Consider the following 18,893-nt stretch of genomic DNA (forward strand, 5'->3'; position numbering starts at 1 on the left):
AAATGAAAATAGAAAGAAATATGTATAAAAATATACAGAGCATACGGGGATTCCATTCCATTAATTTTATGTTATAATATTGTTTAATATTTTTAAAAATTCTACAAATCCAGATGTTTAATGTGGTCTCAGACTTTTGGAGACCAATGTATTTCTAAGATAAACAGGACATTAGGAGTATATAGGGGAAGGACTTAATTTTATCAATCAGGATTCAATTGGATCATGAAAAGTGGGCGTTACGTACCCTATATGTAGCCATAAGAGTATATCAGCCAAAAATGAACGAACATTGTTATCTTTGGAATAACATGAATGTGTATAAAGAAAGTAAATAGGGTAATTTTTATTTCATGTTGACTTGATGGTCCTAAGTGGGCAAAAAACACACACATCTTTATTTCCTAAGCATATCACTTCACCATTATCTTACTATGACCACAAATTGAGTGAGACTTTCTCCCTAATAATGTTTCTTCTGTCCCAGTCTTTTTTTGTCAATCTAGTTGCTTACAACTCTGAAAACAGCAGTTCTTCTGTCTCACCTCATTGGCAGCACAAACTACGCCATTGACTTTGATGCTTACTTTGCCATTGGCATGTGTGGCATGAGTCAAGACTGAAGGCAGCTTGAAAGAGTTAGGAGGTGTATGGCTGTGTATGTGTGTGTTAGAGTGTTTGTGATGTGGAGTAATGACTTCTGGCACTGTAATGAAGGCAGCAGGATATCCTGTGTCACAGTTGCAGGATAGCTCTGGCTAGATAAGCTAAAATGAATGGACATGAGTGTGTTTATATGTATCTGTCTCTCTGGGCGAGGGGTTGGGTGGTGGGGGGCTGATTTCAAGAAACCACCATATGTATAAATATAACCCATTTGCCCTCTGGAATAATGGAAGGAAAGACTCAGATGAGTGCAAATTGTCTAGCCTTAGGTGTGAATTTAAAGGCAACATGAAATCACATTTGGCCAAGTCTCTGTGGTTGTTAGTTGGTTGCTTACTGGCCCAAGTCAAAAGAGCCCACTTCCGAGTCTCTTTGATAGTGACTCTAAATATGGCTCAGGTCCTTTCAATGCAAGTCTATAGCATTTGTATTATCCACCAGACCCAAATTGTTAACCCTATAGGCAGAGTTTGTCTTTGGGAAAATTGGCAACAAATCTACATCTGGTAAGACACCTCCTTAAGTTTTTACATTGAAACCTGTTTGAGTCAAAAGATTAGAGTCTCTAGTTTCATCCGATATGCCATTTTGAAATTGTAATTGATTTCTCACAAAGCGGCACGCTGTTAAAAACAATAAACACATACGAGGACTATAGGCTTATTTTCCTTGAAATATCCTATATTCACTGTGCGTTATCACATTGAGAATCAATGGATGCATCCATTCAGAGGCTGTATATGGAGTTAGGATGAAAATAAGGTGCATTTCAAACTGTTCCGAGATCAGTGCAGACAGACAGTTCACTGCAGGTTATGTCATTCAATAAATAGGGAGCAAGGGAGCATCTTACAGTTTTCCTATACAGCCAAATTCATACACTTCTAATATCCGGTCAATAGTTCAGTTTTAGGCTGCAGATGACCTTTGGACCACTCAACATGTTTTGCAGACATTGGACAATGGAAATCAGTACATAGATTCAGAATTTTTCATGCAACATTTTATTTTAACATGGCTGGCTGTGATTGGATGATGCTGGCCATTACTTTGAATCAGAATTAATTATGCTAATTTCTAATGGTATGTCTGTAACATCTCAAAAACATGAATAACCAACACTCCTGGAAACATAATGAACAATTTGATACAAATAAATGGTACTTTCTATAGCTTGGTATTAATAAAACATTTCACAACTCAGTCCCACTGTCCACATATCTGGACATTGATTTTTAGGAAAACTATTTGATGTTTCTTAGGGGCTACTAGTTACAAATCAGAAAGGGGAATGGAAAATGCATACAACAGTCACGCTCAGGTCTCAGGAGGTTAATAGTGAAATTCCTAGTGAAGAACTATACTACCCATGATGCTGCTGAGAAAGATCCACCAATCAGAGAATCGCGGCCAACAAAGTGCACCAAGTCAAATCAAAGTTTGTAATGTTGTGATTCACTTTCACAGAGCTGGTTGGTTTGGTTAATGGCTTAGAACTCTTTTTTAAAAGCGTTTTATAAAATCCCTTTGAAAAGAAATGTATGGGAATAATACCTCTGCAACCAAGATGCCTGAAATGTGGGCGGTTCAACAAACGTGGCTGTTGTACGAGATTTTCTTCTCCTCTGAACCAATGATGATTCCAGGCAGTGTGCAATGTGTGCGATAAGAATCTGATCATGGGAAACTGATCTCGAGTCAGACTTTAATGAACTATAACAAGAGCTGTTAATTACAACTGGGAGACACTTGTTAAGGTGGGAGGTCAACTGATGGAGCAACCGTGTGTGTGCGTGTGTGTGCGTGTGTGTGTGTGTGTGTGTGTGTGTGTGTGTGTGTGTGTGTGTGTGTGTGTGGAGAGAGGATGTGTTTCTCTTCTGTGTGTCCCATGTCTCGATGGGTCCCGTACATGACTGCCCTCTAGCTGCCATATGACACCTGCCTCCCTCTCTGGCTCTTTAAATGATCTATCCATTAGCTTTTTTTATTGCTTATTCCTAATAAGCACGCATTATTGCTTTTATTGCATTTTATTGTTTTTTCTGCTTCTGTTTTATCTTCTAATATCAAAAGCTAAAGATAATGTAATTTTGCTATTATATGTTAGTAATTATAAGTAAGTGGTGGCGTGGCACAATGGATTCAAATCTGAGCTGATGGTCAAAAGGTTGTAGGTTCAAACCCTGCATAACCCAATAATCTTTACTGGCCAGGATGTTATGCATATATCATGGATTATTAGTCATTGGTTCTTGTTAAGGCATGTATCACTATTTATAAATCATAGGCACAAAAAGAAACTCTTAACCTGAAATATTAAACTTTGCTGTGCAATTCATCCCACAACATTTGTGCTACAGACACGAATGACACGTCAAATCTCATATCTAAAGACTAAAATATTGTACAGATTTAGAGGGCTCTTTTGACTTCCAAAACACCCTAGAAACCACACAGAAAACTAAAGAAACCATTTAACAACGCACTAAAAATTCTTAACACCTTAGCAACCATATACGTAGGACCGCCCTGGCAACCACTCAAAACCCTTGCATCATATCAGTGACTTTTCCACAGGCCAGCACTATTTGCATTTTGTTGCAAAATTCTTGCAAACTTAAAATATCTGCTTATTGTTTTTTTCTTGTGGCCCGAAATGTTCAACAATAATTGCTGTTATTATCTGAGACGTTTCTGTCTGTCTATCCTCTAACTTCAGAGATACACACACACACACACACACACACACACACACACTTCCCCAGGATATGAGCACAGAGAGTATGTGTGTTTTTGTGTCAATGCATTAGCCATTGTGTTGGGCCGCTCTCTACAGAGGTGTCAGCTAAGCCTTCCTGTTTTACACAATGAGGGTGACAAGTACCAAAAATTATTTCAGCGGCCCCCATTTATTAAGAGCCTGAGCCTGAATTAGGACAGCCACTTCTGTCTTTTATGTAAAGCAATCTTTTGAGTCATAGTTATGTTTGACTATCACTACATAGGTAATGGTTTACAAAATTATGCCCACATATTGTCATAATAGAATAGAATAGAATAGAATAGAATAGAATAGAATAGAATAGAATGAAAGAACTCTACAACCCTACTCCTAAAATTTGATCTCAGATCCTTAAATCTACACCTTATATGCTATTATTGAATTGTAATATATTAAATTATATTGTGTGTGTGTGTGTGTGTGTATATATATATATATATATATATATATATATATATATATACATATATATATATACATATTATAATTAAATAATATTAATAATATATTTTTTGTTATATTATTAATAATTCTATGGTTATAACAGTTGTTATATACAGTTTATTATACAATTATATATATATATATATATTGTATAATAAACTGTATATAACAGCAAATATATATAGATCATTACTTTATTACTATAATTAAATAGCAGTTTATTTTACCTCTGACAATGGGATAGCCCTAACTACTTTTATTGTTATCAATAATATTAAATAATAATATAAAGAAAGTGATTGAAATTCTAGATTCAGTTTGAATTGAATCAAACAAAAAGTCAAGTTTACTTAAAAAGACATTGATTTGAGTTATATTGATAAGTAAACTTTATGTTCTGTTCAAACCAACTTTCCTCTTTAGTTGACACAACTTAAACATTTTAAGGCACATGAACACCTTTTTAAAGTTGAAACAGCAATATTTTTTTACTGTGTAGTAGCTTGTGGCTTATCACTTTAATATATCTTAAAACTCTAGCATTTTGGGTTCTAGTACTTCATAAGATAACAGCTACCCACCTGATAACAAACACATACAGCAGTGTGGATTTATTAGGTGTAATGTTACAGTTATGGTTGGTCTTCATGCCGACCTTTGACCTCACACCTCTCAGTAGTTTTTCCACCAGAAAGCAGAAAAACATGGTTTTCACTGTGTCTCACTGTGGTTTAGATTCAAAAACCACCACAGAGACAGTCCTGTTGTTCAAGAAAATTCACATTCACAAATACAAACTTGCACACACCCTCCTGCACACAAAAATACACATGAACACACATTCACATGGGTGAGAGATAAGAACTTTCAACACAATGTCATTTTTATTCTGGCCAGAGCACACGTCACAATATCAATGAAATACTTCACAAGAAACCAAACCTTGTGAACACAGACCTACATAAACGCCCTGACCTGCCCTGTCCTGCTCTCACTATCATTCACAATCAACATGCACATTTTAAGGGGCACAACAAGAAGTGTGGCGGCATTTTACACAAATAGAGTACAAAATAGGACATTAAACTCTAAAACAAAATTAACCGGTCAGTGAAGAAGGTGCTGAACCTTCAGAAAATGTTTACCCTCTACCTAAGGACGTCAAACCAGACACGGATCTAGGGGGTCTTGATTTTCTGCCTTCCGGATCGGATCGCGCCCTGTTGACAGCATTGCCTTTCAAAGTATACTCTTTTGACTATGAGCACAGCGCCGTTTCTGACAGTGTTTTCACCCTAGAAGAGCTCGCTGTAGTTGACGGGGGGTATTGGCGACTTGCTCTCCTGATCTCGTTATTGCCACTAACATTTACAAGAGCGATTTCCTTTTTGGTGATATTGTTGTTCCAGTGGGAGATGGGGGGTTGTGGTGGATTACACATTGCCCCCCCCCCACCCCAGCTGATGGGGTGCTAGAAAACCACCTATTTCACCTATGCCTAGAAAGGGGGATATTTGGGGCAAAGCCAGGGGTGCATTTCCAGTACAAAGACGTAACTCACTGCTTAACCACCATAGTATAATGCATCATTGGAGAAATGAACTAGCTAGTCACGACCATTGTAGCTTTGTCGCGCATCCATTTTTTTAACCACGTTGGTTCAACAATACAGAGCTGTCGTAAAAGATATTATGTAGGGGGTGGAGTAATAACCTCTCTGCATAATCGAATTATTATAGCTCATTTACACTCCAGAAAGCTGTTTAATGCACAAAAGCTGCTGAAGATATGAAAGCGGTGTGCACTGTGTAATGCGAGAGATAATTTTGCTGCAATAGTGGGGTTTCCCTTTACATCAGACTTCGGGATTCCCCCGATGCATATAAGCACATACCAGCTTTTCAGAAACATATAAACAGCACTTATACATTAACTTAAATGCATAAAAGCCACAGGTTTTCCTCCGACAGAAACTGTGTATGATAAAACGTTTGCTCTTAAACGGTTGCATTTGCAACCACACAATCTTGTGATGCTGTTTGCGAATGTTCGTTCGAACTACGGTTTCAGGAAACACCAAATAGTTGAACAATGTTGGTAACGATGGAACTTGCGACCATAGTTGGCTAATGATACCTTTGGAAAACGCACCCTTTGAGACTAGACATTGGTTTATAGTTACTGATAAATATATAGTTATCATAAATTGAAGAAAAATATTTGTTTGATTGTTTTTATTGCAATAACTTGGGTAAATGAGTTTAATAGTTGAGTTTGACAAGTGCAGTCAACACAAAAATGTCTGTAAATACTGAGAAAATGGCATGCAGGAAATGATTTAATTAAAGTTTTTTACCACAGTTGTTGGATTCAGGTAAAGACCGCTGGGGTGGAACAGGCCAAAATCATAAGTGAAAGCTATATTCATTTTTTAAATAATGGGAAAACAAACTGTACTGTATTTGGGTTTTCAGGCTCTTATAGCTATGAATAATGTGTTAACTGAAGGAGGACTGAAAATGAGTCATTTTCAGTCCTCGGTTGTATATGGCTACAGAAATGGCATTTGCTGGTGTTGTAAAGTATTGATATGTTACAGGTACATGTAGGCCTGACTGCAGGTGATGTTTTATGAGATGTTCGCCTTGCTCAATACATCAGTCATGGAGTAGCAAAGGTGGACTGTGTGTGTGTGTGTGTGTGTGTGTGTGTGTGTGTGTGTGTGTGTGTGTGTGTGTGTGTGTGTGTGTGTGTGTGTGTGTGTGCAGCTGTAGGAATAAAAGGGTTTGCAGAGGAATCTCCCTATTTTACTTTTGTGAGAATCAAAAGTGTTCAATTCAGGGTCCATCTTATCATATGTCCTGCTGGGCTTCTGTACGATGAGAGGACATCACACACATACTGAGACCAAGACAGGAATGAATTCATTTAACAGTTGCACTTTTTCGTGAGGTATTTTAGCACAAAAATCTGTGTCTTGTCACTATGCACCCACAACCCAGTTTTCAACAGATGCTAAATGTGCTAAAATAACGCTGCGCTGTGTTTAAATGAAGTCATTGTCATTTATTTCACTGCTTCCTTTCTGCGTGAATAAGATTTCATATAGAACGAGTCTTATTCGCAAAACTCCATAATTTATATCGCACTATTAACACCCACAAAAAAGCAGGAGGTAAACGGAATTTAAATTAAAAGATGTTGGTGCAACAGTAATTCATAAAGTTTTAAAACCTGGCATATTTTCAGACGAGCCAGGCTAGTCAAGCACTCTTTCTGCATTTTAAAGAGCCATTACAGTCTTCTGAATTGAAGTGGTTGCGTGATGCTGTGCAGTCCCAGTAAAGTTTATGCCAGAACACAGTGGTCTGCTGCATCTTTCACAACCTAGCACTCAGAACCGACCTGGCAAGATCGAGAATTTTGGCATACAAATTGCATTCGGTGCAGATTTTCGGGCATGTTTGCAAGCGTTGCCAGACTTGCATAATTCCTTTAGTGAAGGAAACATTATTCATCCTTAGTGAACTCTCCCTCAGATTTATAGGTGACTTCAAAGTGCAGTCGTGTTTGTATGTGTCTCTCTGGGTGTGTATGTGCACCTGAAACCAGGTCAATTATGTCTCTGTCTTTCTCTTTGTCTTTGCATCTGCTATTTCTGGCTCTGATTAGCTCCATATTGAGGTCAAAGGTCAAGTCAATTTCCCAGGCTCACCCTCCTTTCTTTCTTTCCTATGGACCCTTTTCACAGACTGTGATGATGCATTTCTGCCTTAAATTAGCTGCTTAAATCTAGCATTTTTTTTTATCATAAATTTTTTAATTAGTGTACATTTATTTCAATACTAGGGCTGCGAAATCGCAATTAATCGCATATATAAATATTTGCAGAGAAACTATATACAGGTACGTCCTCATATTTTGTTGGCTTTGTCTTGTTTGGAAGTCTGCGTCCTCCGCAGGTCCCATTTGTCAGCTGCATACGTCATTGAGGTTTCTCATTTCAGAAAAGCGAGTAGGACACCATGAATGCAGCCTTTGAATGCGACCTTCATTCACGGGAATTCTGAGGACACATGAAGTGCATCCTTCATGGGCACTCGTAACCCACAATTCTTCGCTCAACGGAAATGTCTAAATAAAAAAAATAATGCCCATAAAAAAATAATTCCCAAATTGAAGTACCTCAGGAGATGGGTGCAGAGTATATAATACGTATTATTATATTAATATATCATTAAAATAAAGTATTAGACTAAAAGTACACCTGTAAAATCGAATTTATTTTCTCTTTACATCGTTATAATTCTCTCTACATTCCCTTCAAGAGGGACTTTGTTCCCTTATCACTCAAAGTGCTGGCGTTGTTAAAGAGTGGCGTGCTGTCATAGAAACCATGTTACGTTCTGTTTCCGTTTGTCCTATGAAGGCCATCTCGTTTAAACGAGGCTTGTTTAAAGAAGGACCTTCTGTATGCGTCCTACATAGCAAGCAGCTTTCCAAATGAGACACAGCCGTTGTCTGCTGTCTGTGAGTGTGATTTGTTCTCTGTATAAGCTGTGCGATACCTTAACAGTTGGCGTTCCGCTTACTGCCCCCTGGAGAAAATAGGTGGTACTTCAAGCTTGAATTGCTCTGATGGTAAATTTTTTTAACGCATCATTTTTTATATAATTAATCGCAGTGAAATAATGCTAATTAAATCGACAGCCCTAATCAATATAGTTTGTGTTAAATTACCTTGGAATTGATAATGTTAAAAAAATGCTACAATTGATTCTTATACAGCTTCTAATAAGAAAATAGAGTATCTCTCTCTCTCTCTCTCTCTCTCTCTCTCTCTGCTATATATAAGTACAAACTATATTATTAGTTTGTTTTTTTTTCCTCTTTTGAAAAGTTGTGGAAAAGTAATATTGAATTTGTATTTTTTTTATAGCAGTTGGAGCAAATGAGAACACAAAAATAATATTTACTATGGTCTCTCCTGTATCGCTCTAGAAGTTCACCTGCTATAGTTTACTTCTGAGTTATGAGGCCGGAAATGTGAAATGGTACGTTTTCTGTTCTTCTTCAGGTGCAAGACTGAGCAACACATCCGACATGACGTTACATTACCCCACAATACACTCACTCATGCCCGTTTAGCCCGTAGAGGTGTCGACATTTCAGAAATATGGCTGGCTCAAGCTGTATCACCTGGTGATACAAACTCCCCCTGTGGCACATGTGTTTGTGTATTTGAGGGTGTTTTTGTATCAGCCCGTCGGTTAAGGCAGTTCCTCACACCTGATGGGAGTAATTGGGCTGTTAAAACGGCACTGAGGGGCTCCTTAACCCCAAAGCAGACTCGAGAGCCGTTCCTCTGGTATTTGACCTATGCAACTTCTGGGAGAGCAGAAAACGGGAGAGAAAATGGCTCTGAAACTTAGAAGGGAGAATGAGATAAGAGGAAAAACAAGAGAGATTTGAGGTCACCTTAGGATTTAGGTGCATCACGGCCTGTCTAAACATGCAACATGTTGTATGCATGCATCATAGACGGCTTCATTGATTATAATGGGAACTAGTTTTGTATTAGCACAACTCTCTAAAAAAACAGCATGATTTAAGGTAATCATTCATGTCCGTAGCACAAATGGGACAAGTTATGCAAGCTATTCACAAGTTTAAGGTGTAGGGTTAGGGGTTAGTTCGAATCCCAAACCTTATATGAGCAATAGCAATAGTGATGCATATTTTAGAAAACACCGCTATTAATAAATAGATTGTCTCTCTGTCTGTCTGTCTGTCTGTCTCTCTCTTTCTCCTTCTGTCATCACACACTGTGTAAATCACTGTTAACACCTGCAGAAAGAGTGTTTGCAAAAACTTTTACAGCCTTCTTTTCATTGTGGTCAAAGCAGACACCCAATTACCAGGGTGTGTGAGTGTGCACACCAGTGTCAGAAATGAACATTTGCATTGAGGGGCAATTTTTGCACCCTGGAATTGAGATTGTGCTTGGGCATTTTTTACTTTTATGAGCACATGTGTTTTCAAATCATATATAAAAATAAAAAAAAATCCTCAGTTTAATTGATTTATTAACATAAATATTATATCTGATTAATCATATCTTATGTTTCAGGCAATAAAGTATACCTAGGCCCAGAATAGAATATTACAGATATATCAGATGTTATGAGTAAAACACAGATGAAAACACTTTGAATTGTGGGGTCATTTTTGTCACTTTCAGATGCATTTTTGCCCCAAGTTTCTCATCTTCTAACTTAGCATGATGAATCTTTTATTGCAAGTGTAATGTAAAAAAATGTATATTAAAGTCTTAGCAAAAGTAAAGAAAAGTTTGAATGAAACCTTTTATATTGTCAATATTTAATTTGTGACATTTTGCATTATCTAACTCAGACTGACATGATTTGTTCATCTTGATTTAAATTCTGATATTCACATGTTTATATCCCATCCCTGAAAAGTGTATATGGGGGAATTATTAAAAAAAAATATATATAAAGCGACATTCAGAAGGCCACGGTAGACCTAGCCAGCTTTAGCACACTTCACATGGAGTTAAGTACCTTGCTCAAGGACACAATGGTGGCCGTTGTGGGGATCGAACCAGCTACATTTTGCTTACTAGTTCAGTGCTTTAGCCCACTATGCCACCACCACTCCACAATAATTAACTAAACTAATTTATCAAATACTTATACATTAAGTGTGAGTTTTACATGTCAATTAGCATTTCGCCACGATTATTTCATTATTATTGTCATTATGTAACAGAAAACCCAAATTGTAACACTTTACTTGAAGCCTGTATGAGTAATACATTATAAATGATTTATTAATGTGTTATAATGCACTTATAAAGCACCTTATGAGCTATACATAGGAATAGTACATTATAATGTTTTTCTGTTCATGCTTACACCTTTAAAGAGTATAATGCATTAGCACACATGATCAACAACCATTGTCATGTTATATCATGTGTTATGATGCATTATACTCTTTAAAGGTATATTCACAAACAGCTAAGTAATATAGTGTATTATTACTGGATTACAAATACCTATATAATTATATTATGCATTGTAATGATTAAATATAATAAAAAAAAAAAAACATTACAAGCAGCTTTATATTGCTTTAAATGGATAGTTCACCCAAAATGGAAAATTCTCTCATCATGCCAAACCAGATGTGCATGACTTTCTTTCTTCTGCAGAACACAAAAAAAGATTTTTAGAAGAATTACAACAATACAAGTGACCAAATCTTTGACAGTCCAAAAAGAATATAAAGGCAGCATAAAAGTAATCCATACGACCCCAGTGGTTTAATCTATAATGATATGATAGGTGTGGGTGAGAAACAGATCAATATTTAAGTCCTTTATTACTATAAATTCTCCTACATTCCCAGTAGGTGGCGATATGCTTGAAGAATGTGAATCGACTAAGACAAAAGAAGAAGAATTTGGAAGTGAAAGTGGAGATTTATATTTAATTTTGATCTGATTCTCACCCACACCTATCATATCATTATAGATTTAACCACTGGAGTCGTATTGATTACATTTGTGCTGCCTTTGTGTGTTTTTTTGACCTTCAATGTGTTGGCCACCATTCACTTGCATTGTATGGAACTACAGAGCTGAGATCTTTTTCTAAAAGTCTTTGTTTGTGCTCAGCAGAAGAAAGAAAGTCAAACACATCTGGGATGGCATGAGCATGAGTACATGATGAGAGAATTTTCATTTTTGGGTGAACTATCCCTTTAAGAATACCTTTTAGAATTTGCATTTGATAGAATAATACTTTCCCTGTACTATCCCTTCCAACTCATCCATGTAAATCAACAAACACATAAATAATGTGTTCTAAAGACAATTTTAATTTGTCAACAAAATAAGTTTGTGTATTTAAGGATAAGCCTTTAGAGTGAAACAAAGAGAAGTTATTAGTAGAGGTTTGAGATAGAAATAGCAGCAATAAATTAATTTTTTTGGTTTGTTTTTTTAAGCACTGGGAAATCCATATACCTTTAATCCCCTTTATAAAAATATTAGCTTTCCAATCTGTAATTTGTTAGCTTGTGCAACATTTTTAATTAGGGATCACATGCACATAATGAACTGCTATTGAAATGTTATATCTACACACATACAAATGTTTAGACATACAATCAAAGATTTAACGTGCACTGCCACTAAGACGATTTGCAAAACCTTTTAGAATGAATTCAGTAAATAAAGCTGTGGAAATATTTGTCTGTATAAACATACCACATTTTATTTTATTTTTTTTCTAATATTGACCCCAAAAACAAATAATTAGCCATTGAATTGTTCTGTGGTGGTTCCTGTGTAAATGTTCTGGCATATAATCACTCTGGTGTTCAGCTGTATCAAAAGACAGATTTATTAGCACAGATTCACGCTACTTATTTGGATATTCCATTTCTCTCTTAATCGCTCAAAGCACACTTGATATTCGGTTTCAACTTCATAGAGCTGCAGCAAACATTTACTCAGAGTTTCTGTTTTCAAAGAGAGACGCCACAGTTTGCAGTGGCATTTCTCACATTTGCTGGGTAATATATCAACAAAAGAGCACCGTAAATCTCACGAGAGAACAGCGTCCACTCTCCTTCCGGTCATTTCCTGACACCCTGCCTCAATCCCTCCATCTCTCTCTCTCCATTTCCCTTGACAAGTAACCAGACACCCCAAACTCCACTTCCCTAGTAGTGTTCAGTTTACCAAAGTTAATCAACGTGATCCTTTGAGACTTCTCGAAGACGTGTTCAATCGTTTATATTCCTCCCTTCCTATCTATTCCAGAAATAAAAGTTTATGACATAAACAGCAGGAAAAAAACATTTCCATAAATGTAAACTACAGCTGTAAATCTCCTTTAAAAACCTTTTATGCAAGTCTGATTGGTGAGGAATTGCCCTAATCCCTTTGCTAAATTTGAGGATGGATGAATCCTGTCGTAAGATGTCCTAAACTCAGTATATGTCTTCATCATTCTTGGACATTTTTACACCCTTCAATTTGTGCATTGTTGGAAGGAGAGCATTGGGCAAGTAAAACCCTGCAAATAAAGTTGGGTTTCAATCCAGTTAATTGAGCATCCCAACAAGCCGACATAACAACATTGACTCAACCAATAAAAACTAAATTGTCACTCTCCAAACTAGCCAACATCCTATATGCATCCAACAGTCAGGGGCGAAGATTCCAGGAGATTGGGCAAGGTATTCAACTTGTAATCAAAACATTATTTATACAGTGATCAATGGAGGCAATGGTAAATGCTTCACACTGCAATGTTCAAGCCAAATCTACACCCTTGCCTACAGTACATCTCTTATCTTTGTAGTTGACGGTCACTGTTTGCTTGCATGACAGCACCCATAATCATGTTTTGTGTGACTCTGTTTGTTACAGGTAATGGACAACATGGGAAATGTGAAGTTCTGTCTGGATGAAGCTCTGGAGGCCAGTGGGGGCTGGCTCAAATATGTGCGCACAGCCCCATCCCACGAAGAGCACAACCTGACCGTATGCCACATCAGTGGAGATCAGGTGAGATGTCAACCAGCTCTGTCACTGTCACAAACCTTACTTTCCTGTCACTCCTGCTCTCTGATTGGCTAGCTACTTGTCAGCTGTTACAGAGCGCACATCAGTGATATACACAGACCTTAGAAGGGGCGGGGCGAAAGGAAATGGACAGAGTGTGAAGAGAAATCTGCCATCAATAGTTGTTGAGTGGGGGGGTTGTGATGTAGTTAAGACTCTTCCGCTTAAATCTCCACACTCTTAAAGGCACTTCAACGCTCTTAAAGTCAACTCTGCTTAAAAATCTGCTTACATTTGTGAAGGGTACCTTTAGATTTGTGAACAAAAGGACATTCTGTGCACATCAGTGGCACACAGACTGGTTCCTAAATTAAAATCCTATTCATTTTCTTCTAAAGGTGAATTGATTTTTAACTATAACATATGAACCGTTAAAGACAGACCAACCGTGAGCTCTGAAGTTTTTAATCAATTGTATATGCTTCCGTCAAAGCCATCAGTCCACATTATTTCAAGTAAAAAAAAATAAAATATTTGTCAAATAGCGGAAATCCTGGTAAAGAACTACACTACTCATGAATCCCATAGAGAAAATATCCACCCATCCGAGAATCACGCTTAACAAAGTGAACGACGTAATCGAGTTGATCTCCCTAGACTCCTAGACTACATATATATTTGCATATATCTGGATAATTTGCAATTAAATGAAAATACGGAAGAGGATTAGGGCCAAGCAATAATAAAAAAAAAATAAAGCCATCTCGAGATTAAAGTCATTATAATGCGAGATTAAACTCGTTAAATTTCGAGAAAAAAGTTGAAATACAATCTTGAGAATAAACTCATTAAATATCGAAATTAAAGTCAGTATAATGCGAGATTAAACTCGTTAAATTTCGAGAAAAAAGACGAAATACAATCTTGAGAATAAACTCATTAAATATCGAGATTAAAGTCATTATAATGCGAGATTAAACTCGTTAAATTTCGAGAAAAAAGTCGAAATACAATCTTGAGAATAAACTCATTAAATATCGAGAATAAAGTCGTTGTGTTTCGAGAAAAAAACTCGTTAAGTTTAATCTCGCATTATAATGACTTTATTCTCGATATTTAATGAGTTTATTCTCAAGATTGTATTTCGACTTTTTTCTCGAAATTTAACGAGTTTAATCTCGCATTATAATGACTTTAATCTCGAGATGGTTTTATTTTTTTATTATTGCTTGGCCCTAATCCTCTTCCGTATGAAAATATATCGTTTCAAAAACTAAAATCAATTGTTTTATATTTTTAAATGGTTTTTAAATCCATTACATCATTCGCAATGCTTCAAGGGATTGTAGTTCATTCCTCATTAAAGACAATAAGTATACAGCCTTGTGCCTTTGTATTTTTATCTGATTTTCAAGTACTTTTTTTTACTTTAAATCAAAGTTTGTAATGTTGTGATTCACCTCTGAGTTGGTTGGTTTGGTCCAAGGTTTAGAACTCTTTTATAAAGGATTTTATGAAAGAAAGGAATAGGAAAAATTCTTCCATTACCAAGACAGCTAAAAAAGAGGGCGGGCACTGTTGAACTGTGGCACAATTTTGACTCTTCCTGCTATGTATGTTTGGGGAGTAACGGAATACATGTAATGGGATTACGTATTTAAAATACAAAATATAAGTAACAGTATTCCACTATAGCTACAATTTAAATAATTAGTAATTATAAATTTTAAAAGTAACCATCCCAACCCTGCTGGTATGTACCCAATCAGAGCTCAATAAACTAAGGTACATGTAATAGAAAGCACATTAGCATTTTCCTACAAAAAATTTATTTTATCAGTAATTTATATACTGTCAATAATTGTTATCCAAAGTCTCTCTAGTGAGTGTTATTTCAGCAAGTTATGAAAAGCTTTGCTATATTGTGAATATAGTCACAAATAAATGGCGTTGTCAGGTACAACATGCGCAGAGTGACTACATTCACAACATAGCATACCTCCTTTTTTAAAAGTGATAGCACTAAGCGCAACACTATGCCATAAGTCATACAGTACATGCAAAGTCAATGGGCATGCCCATGCACTTTTGGTATTTTCAGGCAAGCATGCACTAAATCCAAGCAGAAGTGGGTTTGGCAAAATTGCGCATGCAAATCATTGGGCTGGGTCGAGTGCAATTCAATTAGGAGGTTCTTCTCCAGCACCATCTGTGTCTTATACAGTCCATTCTCTGTCAAGCACAAGCTATATAAACATAGACTGAATATTCATAAGAAGGTGGTAGTGAAAATGAACTGTATGCAATGAATTAGAAAAATACAAATATGGACATTCTTTTGAGCTGTGTCCTTGTTGAATGTCAGGCATATCTCTATGACAGTGACACGCTCCTTTTTATACACACTGGAAAATGTGTTTCTCATCAGGGTTTGGATTTACGCTCCATAAATTATAGAGAATGTAAGTATTACTAATCATTTTCATCAACTAACTCACATCATGGCTAGTATTAACAGTGATTGTATTGGAACGTGCTTCACTTTTACCAGTCAATTTCTTAACAGAAAAACAGAAAATGTTTACCATATTTCTAAATTCAAATTATATATATATATATATATATATATATATATATATATATATAAAATAAAATAAAATATTCAGATAAGTACAATGCATTACATTGTTGTGGCAGAAGAGTTAATCATTAATAAGACAATACAAAAAGCGGCTTTAGAATACAATGTATTGTTTACTACCATATTATTGAACATAAGACAATCATTGGCATACAGTTCACAGCAATCCATTTCACAAGTGACTTTGTCAATCAGTTCGAGATTTATTTTGAGGGCTTGTTTAAGGACCTGTCAATTTACACCTGTGTCAGACATGCTTATGTGGAGTCTCGGGTGCGTTGCGTCATAAACATAAATTGTTTAGGTCACTGTGTCAAGTTAAATATAGTTTAATACTTAGAACATATCTTGAGATCCCTTAGTTCGGATTTGCGCTCCATCAAGTGTTTTGAACTCTAGAACGTGACGCATGTTTGTGTTGTTCTGCTGTTGAAGGTTGTTTTCTTCACTGTATAAACTGTGTGTTGCCCATACAGCTGAAGTTTCACTTACTGCCCTCTGGAGTAAACAGGTGGTACTATAAGCTTGCATTTCTCAGGAATCTTCCATACACGCATTGCGATTAATTGCGTGAATTTTTTTAACGTGTTATTTTTTATCAAATTAATCGCACTGAATTAACACATTAAATTGACAGCCCTAATTATTAGACAATTAACAGAGAAAATCATGAGCCTGTACTCTGATCATCCTGTGAGAAGCTTGAAGAGACAGTGAGCACATGTTGGACCTATTGCTGTAAAGATGTCACCACCTAGACAATAGATAAAAACAGCCTATTGTTTGAAGGCTGTTCCCTGTCTTTGTCAGAGGAAGTGAGTCAGTGAAGTAATTTACAAGAATCACTTGAAAGTGAGTTTGGACACTCCTGAATCTTGTAATCCACTGTCTCCAATAATTTACTTACTGTCCAGTTTAAGATAAGATATCTGAACTCTCATAAAGCTGAAAATCTCATAACAAGCTCGCTGTCTAGTATCTGTCTAGCAGGAAAGATTGTTGTACTGAGGGCTTCGTCCAGTCCAATTGTGTGTTGATGAATCTGTGCTGGTTGTAATCTGATTGCGTAGTAATTGTAGTTGTGGTGGAGTGGAGTGTATCCTTAGCTTACATTATATCTAACTGATTATCGTTGTGAACAGCCTCCTGTTTGTATAAGTGTGCAAAAGTGAAGGGTCCTTGGTGGTTGCCTTATCTTGCATTTGCTCACTTTCTTGTAGTGATTGGAAGTCTGATTCTTTTCCTTGAACCGGTTCTCTCAACTGAAAAGTTTCACCCCCTCATTCAAGTCTTCGGTTCACACATGCTCATCAGCTGCTCACTGATGTCCAAAAGAGGCAATTCTCAGTTCAGTGTACTGGTGACTCACAAACTGCTGTGACTGACTCGATGTACTGCTGACACGAGAGCTGCTGTCCTCGGATCAGTATACAGTTGACTCAAAAACTGCTGCGAACGACTCATTGTACTGTTGACTTGAGAACTGCTGCGAACGACTCAGTGTACTGTTGACTCGAGAACTGCTGTGAAGGACTCAGTGTACTGTTGACTCGAGAACTGCTGTGAAGGACTCACTGTAGTGCTGACACAACAGCTGATGTCCTCGGATCAGTGTACTGTTGACTCAAGAACTGCTGCGAACGACTCTGTGTACTGTTGACTCTTTAACTGCTGCAAACGACTCAATGTACTGCTGACTTGAGAACTGCTGCGAACGACTCGGTGTACTGTTGACTCGAGAACTGCTGCGAACGACTCAATGTACAGCTGACTTGAGAACTGCTGTCCTCGGATCAGTGTACTGTTGACTCGAGAACTGCTGCGATGGACTCAATGTACTGCTGATACGACAGCTGCTGTCCTCGGATCAGTGTACTGTTGACTCGAGAACTGCTGCGAACGACTCAATGTACTGCTGACACGATAGCTGCTGTCCTCGGATCAGTATACTGTTGACTCAAGAACTGCTGCGAATGACTCAATGTACTGCTGACACGACAGCTGCTGTCCTCGATCAGTGTACTGTTGACTCGAGAACCGCTGCGAACGACTCAATGTATTGCTGATGCGAGAGCTGCTGTCCTCGGATCAGTGTACTGTTGAATCGAGAACTGCTGCGAACGACTCAGTGTACTGTTGAGTGGAGAACTGCTGCGAATGACTCAGTGTACTGTTGACTGGAGAACTGCTGCGAACGACTCAATGTACTGCTGACTTGAGAACTGCTGCGATGGACTCAATGTACTGCTGATACGACAGCTACTGTCCTCGGATCAGTGTACTGTTGACTCGAGAACTGCTGCGAATGACTCAGTGTACTGTTGACTCGAGAACTGCTGCGAACGACTCAATGTACTGCTGACTTGAGAAATGTTGCGAACGACTTAATGTACTGCTGACACGACAGCTGCTGTCCTCGGATCAGTGAACTGTTGACTTGAGAACTGCTGCGAACGACTCAATGTACTGCTGACACGACAGCTGCTGTCTTCGTATCAGTGTACTGTTGACTCGAGAACTGCTGCGAACGACTCAATGTACTGCTGACACGACAGCTGCTGTCTTCGTATCAGTGTACTGTTGACTCGAGAACTGTTGCGAACGACTCAGTGTATTGCTGACACGAGAGCTGTGGTCCTCGGATCAGTATACTGTTGACTTGAGAACTGCTGCGAACGACTCAGTGTACTGTTGACTCAAGAAATGCTGCGAACGACTCAGTGTACTGTTGACTCAAGTAATGCTGCGAACGACTCAGT

The 18,893-nt window shown here is 37.4% G+C and overlaps 1 protein-coding gene across 3 annotated transcripts in view; it reads left to right on the forward strand.

Annotated features, from left to right (window-relative positions):
* LOC127621524 (histone-lysine N-methyltransferase PRDM16-like) overlaps window positions 1-18,893 on the forward strand; it is a 315,664-nt gene that overhangs the window by 257,260 nt on the left and 39,511 nt on the right. For all 3 annotated transcript variants that reach the window (XM_052095177.1, XM_052095176.1, XM_052095175.1), the window contains exon 4: window positions 13,359-13,496. In XM_052095177.1, coding sequence (XP_051951137.1) covers window positions 13,359-13,496 — 138 coding nt within the window. The remainder of the gene's footprint in view (window positions 1-13,358; window positions 13,497-18,893) is intronic.

This window comes from Xyrauchen texanus, chromosome 27, assembly GCF_025860055.1.
Source record: "Xyrauchen texanus isolate HMW12.3.18 chromosome 27, RBS_HiC_50CHRs, whole genome shotgun sequence".
Lineage (NCBI taxonomy): Eukaryota > Metazoa > Chordata > Actinopteri > Cypriniformes > Catostomidae > Xyrauchen > Xyrauchen texanus.